Here is a 10,224-nt window from a genome sequence, read left to right as displayed (position 1 = left end):
TTAATATTAAGTTGTTTGACACCTTAGCTGTAAATAATAAATAAAATTAATTGAACTAAGAAATTATCATGTTTTTCAATTCATTAATTTTTTTTTTTTTTTGATATGAGTGTTTATATCAATTTACACGTAAATTAATTAATCTCACTTTATCATAAGTATCTGGGTCTCTTTATCAACATGCACGAAAAACTCACATGCACTGCATCATTTGAACATCTACCATGTGACGTGCTAGAGGAAGGAAACACGAAGAAAAATATATAAAAAAAACATGTGATTGCAACATAAGAAAAACCCACCATCGTGTTAATCTTTACTTTATTAATTTGTTTTGTTAATGTCACGAGGAATACTTTGACTAAGAAGATTACGAAAATATCCAAGTTGGCCATGTCAAAGCAAAAGTGGGGGTTTGGTGGAAGGAGGCCATCGGCGATGGATTTTCAATCATATATGCATATTTGCCTGCACTTTGTTATGAGCTAGATTAATTTTTTTCTAGACTTAAAAAAAAGTTAAGAGTACAGAGAGTTTTATGTAGTGTTATTAAATTTATTTAATTGATTTGATTTTGAAATTTATGTTGTCTGACTTGAGTTTTGAATTAAATCACGTGGAAGCTTACCAAGAATAAATCATTTAATTTCATTAATTAAAAAAACTTAAATGACCGGTAGAAACATATTATATTTTTTAAAAAAATTTTAAGATGACATTTTGTTTCTTATTATTAAGATGATATCGGGTTGGACCAACCTCGATCACTCTGCGACCTAGGTCGTAGATTTTAATAGGTTTAACAAATTTCTTTGCTCATGTAAATTATTTTTATTTAATTTTATAATAACATTGGATGTTTGCAAAATCGAGCATCAATCTTAAAAAAAAATTATTTGAAATTGTGATAACTCTATAAAAAGTACAAAAAATAAACCACAAATTCTATTTTTCAACCAGTACAATATTGAAAAAGAATGAAATAAAAAAACAATTAAAAAATTAAATGACCGGAAACTAAAAACACATATAAGGTTTGACGGGTAAACCCGCTAAATCTATGAATTAGGTAACCCGAGTCGACATGTCAAACCTGTAAACCAAGTAATGAACTCCACTTGAATTAATAACTTGTTTTTTTGAACTATTATTTAATTATCTACATGATAACAAAAATAAATGATTGCAAAATCGAGTATTAAATCAGTACCGAGACTTTTTTAAAAAATCATGATAATCTCGTAAAAAGCACAACGAAACAAATTATAAAACTCAATATCAAATGATGAAATTGAAATAAATAATTTTTTTAAAAAAAATTAAACTCGCCACACTTGTCAACGGACTTGTAAACTTTCTAAAATTCAATAACATGTTTTTTTAAAAAACTATTTTTTCTTAACTACATAATAATAAAAATATACGATCACGTAATCAAGTTCAATTAGTAAAAAAGGTACCCCGTTAAACCCACAAATTAGAACAATCAAGATTATCTCACTAAACTCGCAAACCGATTTATATTGACTCCACAAAGTTTAATAATCTAATTTTTTTAAAATTATTTTTTGTTTAATTAAATTTATTTTTTTAAAATTATACTACAACGCTGAGATATTTTTTTAATATTAATTTGATACTATGATATTTTTTTAATATTGCGATAACTACGTAAGAAACAAATTAAAATAAGTTATTAATTTTAAATTCCTATAAACACACACACACACACACACACACATATATATATATATATATATATATATATACAAGAAATAAATTAAAAAAAGAAAAAAAAGGTAAATAAAAACATCACTAATAGACGTGGAGAGACCATGTCTTACCCGTAACTTTTAGCTTTATTTACTTGATGTTTGACTTCATTTATGCCATTTTATTTTTTCTTTCGAAAAGTGCAGACCACGTGCCTAACCCCAGGGCAATCAATCATGTCAGGTCATGTGAAGCTCTTGGAGAGGAGAGTGGGGTAGAGAGAGAATTAACCTCCGAACTCTTAGCTGAGTGACGCGTGAAATTGAATTATTAAATTAGATATATTTTTAAAAGTTGGATTATCTCATGACCTTATGGACGGGCTGGAATTAATTAATCGCTGACGGTTCCTTTGTGTGTTTGGTGTTCCGCTAATGATGACCTATTTGGTATTTTAATATATTTGGTGTTTGGTGATGCGGTTATTCGTTGAATAACTTAGTTAAAAGAAATTTGATTTATTTTAGTTTTAAATTATTATTTTTATTATATTTTTGGATTATTTTGGTATGATAATATTAAAAATAAAAAATATTATTTTAATATATTTATAAGCTAAAAATACTTTAAAATATAATTTTTAACGCATTTCTAAATACTGCTTTCTAAAAATAATTTTTACTTTAAAATGTATTAATTTTTTCTTTAATTTCTATATTTTTAACATTAAAGCATTAAAATTATGGAAACATACTTTAAAAAAGTTATTAATTTAATAATCTTTTAAATAAAACATATTTTAAAAACATCAGAAAGCAGAATTTAACACACTAACAATCATCTTTAATGGCAAAATAAATCATCCACGTAAAACTAAAAAAAAAAAAGAAGAGAGAATATCCATGGATCTAATCAAAAGAACAAAACCATCCAGGAAGGATCTGCGTCTCATCGTGGACTAATTGCGCTACGAAGCACGAACCTCTTCTTGCGTTTTTCTGGGCTCGAGGTAGTGGTGTGGGCCTATCAGATAAGAGCTGTGCCCTATGAATTAAAGGCCTATTAGGCCTTGTAACTTAATTTCTTGCATCCAAAAATGACTCGAATTAAATTGATATCACCCTACGTTTCCATGAAGCCCTAAGGCACACCCGAAGAGAAGAGAAAAAGGAAAAAGATAAGTTGCCTCATTAAAATTAAAATCTTCTGTTTTCATATTTTAAAAACATTTTAAAAATAAATTTTTAATTTATTTTTCAAATTGCAAAGTGCTGATATAAAAAATAAAATTTAAAAATAAAACATTATTATTTTGTTATATTTTTAAATAAAAATCATTCTAAAAAATAACCGTTCTTTTTTTCTTTAAAAGAGAAGGCAAACAAGATTTGCCCCCAGGCATAACCAGGTCACAAATTCCCCAAGAACCCAGGCTACAAATGAAGTTACGTGCCAATTTTCAAGAGTACTCGATTCATATATATATATATATATATGAGATGTGCACATAATTTATAAAGCAGATAGGCATGGGCTGTGAATGCACACGCAGTCACACAGCAACATTAGTGTTTAATTCACGGGCTAAGTGGTTCTCGCAAAGCTTAATTATACAAGTTTTAGTACGACCAGTGGCTTGAGATGACACCAAATTAATTAATACAAACACTGGACTGCTGAAAAGATTAATCAAGAAAGCAAGTAAGAGGATTAGGGGTACAACCCGAGACCCAATTACATCCTCTCTTGCAAATTTGGCTGGATAGGCTGCACGCGGAATGCGAGAGGCACCTGGGAATTATAGTCTCTCACCCTTTGTTGATGATAAGCATTTTCCATCTCCATCGCATTCTCTTCCATGGCCATCTCTTGTTGTTGCTGTATATATATATATACATATACAAAGAGAGAATATACATTGATAAACTTTCAAGGAATGAATATTCACAGTAGGATTGAGAACCAGGCAGGGTCATCATGATCTAGCTACTTATGTCATGGGATGATTCAATTAAACCAATCAAGATATGGAGTTGATTTTCAGTTTTTGGCCAATCTCGAATATATATCAACCAGGGTATATACAGACTTGAGTCAGTAACAAAATTCACTCATATTAACAAGATGAATGAAGGGACCAAGCTTGCCAAGAGGATATATATTTTTTTCTCTTTAACTTTTACTGTTTCAGTCACTTGATTTTATGTTAGGGCTTTCTTTTTGCTTTTTGGATAGACAACTGGCCTGGCTAATTAGTTAGTTTGATGTGTGGTGATGGCATAGCCAATTCCCCATGCACGAAACAGTACATACAAGCTAGCACACATAAAATTCAGAGTGAAGGTGATAGCAAATTATACCAGAACGAACTGGAGGTGCTTGAACTCCTCATCCAATATCTTTTCCTGAAAATTTCCAGTAAGAAGGAATATAGTTAGACAAAAAGCAAGACTTTAACTAGTTTTCGCAGGAGAAACCCGAAGATAATAAATAGAGGCCAACAGAATCGAAGCCATAATCTTGTCACTCATAATATGAAGTGACGGTTTGAAATATACATACATTTTGCTCCAACATGCTGTGGAACTCCATCTGCCAAAATCAAGGAAACTAAAAATAAACATTAAAGGAAAAAACAAATAAAGGGACACTGCACTAACCTGCTTATTAAGCCTCGTGTGTGTGTGTGTGTGTGTGTGTGTGTGTATCAATTATCAAGAGCTTGGAATTAGCAAGCCAATAAACATTTATTTTTTTATTACAGAACACCGCACTACCTGCTTTTTACGGACAGCAGCAAGGCCAGTATCAAGGGCTTCCTCTATGGCCATCAACTCTTTGTGGGGCAAAGATGAGATATCCTGCCCTTTCAGATGCCTGGAAATTCACATATTTTGACATTATCAATCGAGAGAAATAAAATTGAAATTAATGAAGATCAAAGAGATCAAAGGGAGGAAGGGAAATCTACCTCAGCTCAATCTGCATGCTTTCATTCTCTTTCTTGATTCTGTCAATCTCGTTGCTGAGGTTCTGTTTTTTTTTTTTTTATATATATATATATATATATATAAAGAAACCCTAGGTCTTAATTTTTTCTTCACAAACACATGAATATAAAAAAATAGAATTTTTTTTCTTCACAAACACAGATAATGAGCGTTGGTCCTTTTAGACTGTTCATATGGTTAATAGGCTTCTGTTCCAAAGAACAAAACAGTCTTCTAGTGGTGTCTCTGTGAAGCTTGTAAAGAGAGAGTAGATTCGATCGCCTGTGTAGATCTATTTTTGGAAACAGTTTTCATTTCCTTGTGGTCTAGCTAACACCTATTATCGATCATTCAATTTTAGCAAGGAAAAGGAACTCATTAATAAAACAATTTGTACTAGATCTGTCCATGAAATACTATTTTTGGTTTTCTTTTTAAATAGTATAAAAACAATGTTGTAATAGATTGCATCCCTTTTGTAGATCTGTTCATAGGATTCAAAGTTGATGTCGTTGCTTGCCATAATTATAGCAAAATATATAAAACTTCATCTTATTTTCCATTGGAAGAACAAGATGCTTCAAAGGTAAATACAACAGACAAAAGGTGTTGGATCAGATATTAGGGGGCAGAAAGAGAGAGAGAAAGAGAAGAGAGTTAAACCCTACCTCATGTTTAGCATCCCACAGCCTCTTACCAGATTGCTTGTGATACTTGTCCAACAGATCTACCACCCTTCACCGTCAAAAAAAAATTTGAGACAAAAAAAAAAAGAGTAATAAAAAATATTAAGACGACCAAGAAGTTTACAGGAAAAATAAAACAAAAGAGAGAAAAAACGAGAACTATAAAATTCTAGACAAAAGAGCAGGAAATAAACTGGAACTACATACGTAGTGGAAGGGCTGCAGTACTCATGCATCCTTCCAGAACTAGCAAAGATGACAAGAGAAACTTGAGCATCGCATAAAACTGTGATCTCCTTAGCTTTTTTTATGATCCCACTTCTCCTCTTAGAGTAGGTCACTTGCCTGTTGCTTGAGTTTTCAATCCTCTTGATCTCAATCTTACCTCTCCCCATCTCTCACTACACACTCAGAGAACTCTTTTCTATTCCTTTTTTCTACTTTTTCTTGATTTCAAAGTGAAGGTGTGAGGAGATAATGTATTAAAGGAGTTAAAGAGATATCAGAGAAACAGGGCAAAGCAATAGAGGAGCTTACTATTACGGGTTAGAGGATATAAAACTTTCGTGTCGAACAGAAGGAGAAGGGTTTGTTTGTGGGTTGTTGACAAAGCCAAGCCAAGGCAAGCCAAGCCGACCGCTTTTACCTGGTGTTTGATTTGGCTTTGTTAGTTTGTTTCACCTCGTTAACCACTGGTTCTTTTTCTCCCTCCTGCGAAGCTGACTGATACTAATTGTTGCTTAGGGTTTTGATTTAGAAATCTAGACAAGACTTTAACATAGACTAGGGTGTGATCGATACGTAAAATGCAGTTGCGGATCTCGAACTGGATAGAGGTGTCCTAACTTAGGGTCTTGCTGTTCAAAAAAAAGATGAGGGTCTTGAGGTATGTACGTACGATGGTCTTGTCTAGGGTTTGAGTGACGAGAATATATATATATATATATATATATATATATATATATATATATATATATATATATATATATATATTTAGTGAAATAATCAAACCTTTAACCATCAAATCGAAAAATCAATAGGGTCTCTTCTCGATAAATTTCATGCCAAAAGATAAGGAATATGGCTTTCATGTCAAAAGGGTTTCGAAAGCTTTCTTACGTGCCCTGTTGATAAATGAAAGGGCATGGATTTCAGGTTCCAAATTGTCATGGTCATGTGCATGCCTAGCTAGCTGCTGTGAACTTAAACAGTAGGGGCAAAAGGTTACCGGAAGCCCTATTGATAGATGAAAGGGCATGGATTTCAGGCTCCAAATCGCCATGGTCATGTCCTAGCTAGCTGCTGTGAACTTAAACAGTAGTCAGTAAAACCATTGGGACTCTTGACTGATCAATTAAGAGCTGATGTGATGGGGAAAGTTGCACATTCTTGTACGCGGTATAATCGAACATACTGCGTGTATCTTTGCGTCTCTTTACTCGGGAGCGATACGAAGGTCCCCTCTGAGGAATTTTAAAAAAGATTATTGTTCTCTTTTTCTTTTTCTTTTTTCTTTTCTTTTCCGATTTCACTTTGAATAGTTATGATCTGATAAACGTTGTTTAAAACGTTGCTTGTAATTTCTGGCTGCAATCAACTTCTCTATGCATTGGTTTTCATAACCTATATTATATATACATTATATTTTATAAAATTATTTTTTATTTAAAAATATATTAAATTAATTTTTTTTATATCCGTGCATTAAAATTATCATAAAAATATTAAAACAAAATTAATTTAATATTTTTTTAATTTAAAAACTTTCAAGCACAATTTCAAACACGGAAAGAAATTAAAGATTCCTGTATGATGATGTAGGTGTGATCATCTGTGCTTCAACATTTCTTCGATTTGGACTGTTAATCTGTCTTTTTTTTTTCTTTGGTTAAATAACACGTCTGGGACTATGGTTGGAACGAAGCTGCAGGTGGGGGGAGCTTTCTTGCTGACTTGTTTAGATGGCTGCAGATTCTGTCCAAGGCGCGCTTCCTTTCTTGCTTGGATTTCTTTGGATCTGGGCAAGTGTTCTTGACGCCTCTACTTAAAACTGGGCTAGTCTGATTATATATGTCTAGAATGCTAAATAATACACAAATAATATATTTATTTTATTTTATTTATTAAGAATAAAATAATATTTTTAGTTTAACTTATATATAATAGATTAAAATAAACATTTTAAAATAAATAAATTAATGAAAACTCTAGTTTTTTTTTCTTGTGTTTATATTCTTTCTGTGTTGATTTGTATTACTTTAACGTATTACTTAACTTACGCACCTCGATGAAAATGAGGATCCTGTGGGTTTAGGGCCACTTGCATGCATAATTCCCCGGCGTCTACATCATCCCCGGCCGATTTCTCGTGGATCTTTCTCAAGTTTTATGCCCCTTGTTTCATAAGCAAATCACAATATAATTAAATAACCAGGGAGAGACTATGGAATTGAATCGTACGGGGCTTTCTCGATTTATGTGCCTCTGATGAACAAAGATATATCCGCAACATATATAAACGTGAGGCCATGGACATGTAGGTTAATTTAAGCACATTCATGCATATCCTCAGGGGATTTAAAGGTAGCGTGTATTTACCGCTACATACCAGAGAATGGGTTGAATCTCTTCCTTTTCTTCTGAGTTATTTTACGGCATCAACGTGGAGAAAGCAATTGATATTGACGTTTTATCAGTATTTTTCGATATCTATTGAGAAGCACTTGATCGTTATTTTTATGGCGGGGGAAACAAAAACAGTTAATATAGCATGAAGACATGAAAGTAATTATGCCTGATCATAATAGTATATAAGATAAAATAATTGATTTTATATTTTATTTAGTTAATAAACAATATAAAACAAAAAATAAAAATATGCTTAATCATCGATTTAAAAAAAAAACTAAAAAATCAGTAGATTAACAACCAATGAATTGAAGACCGGATAGCAAAATAGTCATTTTGCAAGGTTCAATTAGTATTGCTAAATAGGATGGTGTAGATCGGTGTTTTAAATTTTTATACAGTAAAATAACCTAATTTCTCTTGAAATAAAAGAAAAATAAACTTTCATGCAAGAATTATTTAGTCTTTTTATTTTTTAAAAAAGGTAAAATGACTAAATTATCTCTAAAAATAAAATTTGCTAAACTAGATTCCATGAGTTTTTTTATCATGTTTTTTTTTTGTTGTAGTCAAGTTCTTTGAGAAGCAATTTGATATTTTTACTAAATATAAATATTATTAAAAAAGTGTGTGCATCAGTGCATGGGTAGCAAGCGGCCACTTTAAGTAGCGAGTGCAACATCGCCTAACGGCCAAACATTGATTTTCAGGACTGCATTGGAATCTCTTTAGCTGCCCTTTCATGCTTGTGTGGTGCATGTGTGGAACGGATGAGAGGTTTAGAGCCGATGACCTTCTCTTCTTTTTCTTTTTTTTATCTTCTCTTTCTTTTTTTATCTTCTCTCTTCTCGATTCTCATGTCGAGCCTTCTATTTTTTCAGAGCATCCCTTCATATATAGTTTTTATTTTTTTAATTAGTGTTTATTTTTAAAAAATGAAATTGTTTTCAAATTTCAGCATTCATTTGATTGCTTTTTTTTGTTTTTATTATTTTCCTGATTTATTTTGTTTTTAATTTCATCCCTTGTTATATTATTTTATTTATTTTCTATATAAAATATGGTTCTTATTTTTTATTGTTATTTTTTGTTTTCTTATCTATTTTTTCTTGATTTATTTTATTTTTTAATTTCACTCATCATTATTTTATCTCATTTAATTTTTATGTCAGATTTGATTATAATTATTCTTATTACTATTTGTTTTTTTATATATATATAATTGGGAGTTTTGCTTTGTGATTTTTGTGAGTTTGTCTTTTATAGGGTTACTCGTCTCATGACTTGAGTCACAAGTTTTGAATGTTAAGTTGATTTGGCTTTGATCGTTTTTAGGTTCATTTTTATTTTATTTTTTAGTTTCATCCTTCGACATCAGATTATTGGGCCTTCAATTTTTTGATTTTTTTGATTTTTTTCTATGAGGTTATCTCGATCTCATATCTAGGTAACGAGTTAGTCAAATTAACCCCAGTTGACTCAATGTTTTTTTTTAATGTTTTTTTTTTAGTTTTGTCTTTCATTGTTTAGTTTTCTTAAGACTCAACCTTCAATATTCTATTTTTTTTATGAGGTTATCTCGACCTCGCATGTGGGACGTTGGTTTTTTTAATTTATCACTCAGTGTTTTTTTGCTGGTGATTGAGTTTTTTTTTCTCTTCATGGTGTTTTCTCATTCTTATTTAATGTTTGCTTTGTTATTAAATAAAATCATTGAGACCTTTTAAAAATAAATGATACTGTCTTTTATTTTTAATATTAACAAACATTTATTTTTTTTATTAGTTATTGTTGTTTTTTTTGTTTACTTTTTTTTATAATAATTATTCAAGATAACATAATAATTATGATTTACCTAACCACTAGATAATTTTATAAATCTAACATATATATATATATATATTAAAAATGAAAATATTTAGGTTAACAACACAACCACAAATTGTAGGTATAAAAATGAAGAAAATATTTATTGCTTGTCTTAAATTCTCAAGCATGATCAGTTGACTGTGATGACACATAAGGTGTAAATCCATCAGTCAAAACTTGCAAATTAAACAGAGATATTCGGTTACTACAAGGGGCAATCTGTCCCAAGTACATCTCGTATGCAAAGGGAAGTTCTCAAGGACAACCGGGTGGCTCTGTTAAAAAGATTAAATGTAATCTGGAGTGTAGCAGGTCTTGAATTTTTCGAGTGTGGAGGT

General features: G+C 30.9%; 1 protein-coding gene across 1 annotated transcript; it reads right to left on the bottom strand.

The window, feature by feature from the left end:
- Positions 1 to 3,310: 3,310 nt before the first annotated feature.
- Positions 3,311 to 5,927, bottom strand: LOC133690970 (agamous-like MADS-box protein MADS9). The gene is made up of 7 exons (XM_062111252.1): positions 5,597 to 5,927; positions 5,372 to 5,438; positions 4,685 to 4,746; positions 4,491 to 4,590; positions 4,276 to 4,305; positions 4,074 to 4,118; positions 3,311 to 3,591 (listed from the first exon to the last, which is right to left on the bottom strand). Exons 1-7 carry the CDS (start codon positions 5,782 to 5,784, stop codon positions 3,448 to 3,450), a joined length of 636 nt encoding a protein of 211 aa, XP_061967236.1. The 5' UTR covers positions 5,785 to 5,927; the 3' UTR covers positions 3,311 to 3,447.
- Between the last annotated feature and the right edge of the window lie 4,297 nt (positions 5,928 to 10,224).

Source organism: Populus nigra, chromosome 4, assembly GCF_951802175.1.
Source record: "Populus nigra chromosome 4, ddPopNigr1.1, whole genome shotgun sequence".
Taxonomy (NCBI): domain Eukaryota; kingdom Viridiplantae; phylum Streptophyta; class Magnoliopsida; order Malpighiales; family Salicaceae; genus Populus; species Populus nigra.
Note: the sequence above shows the minus strand (reverse complement) of the source record. Positions and strands in the feature narration are given on the sequence as shown.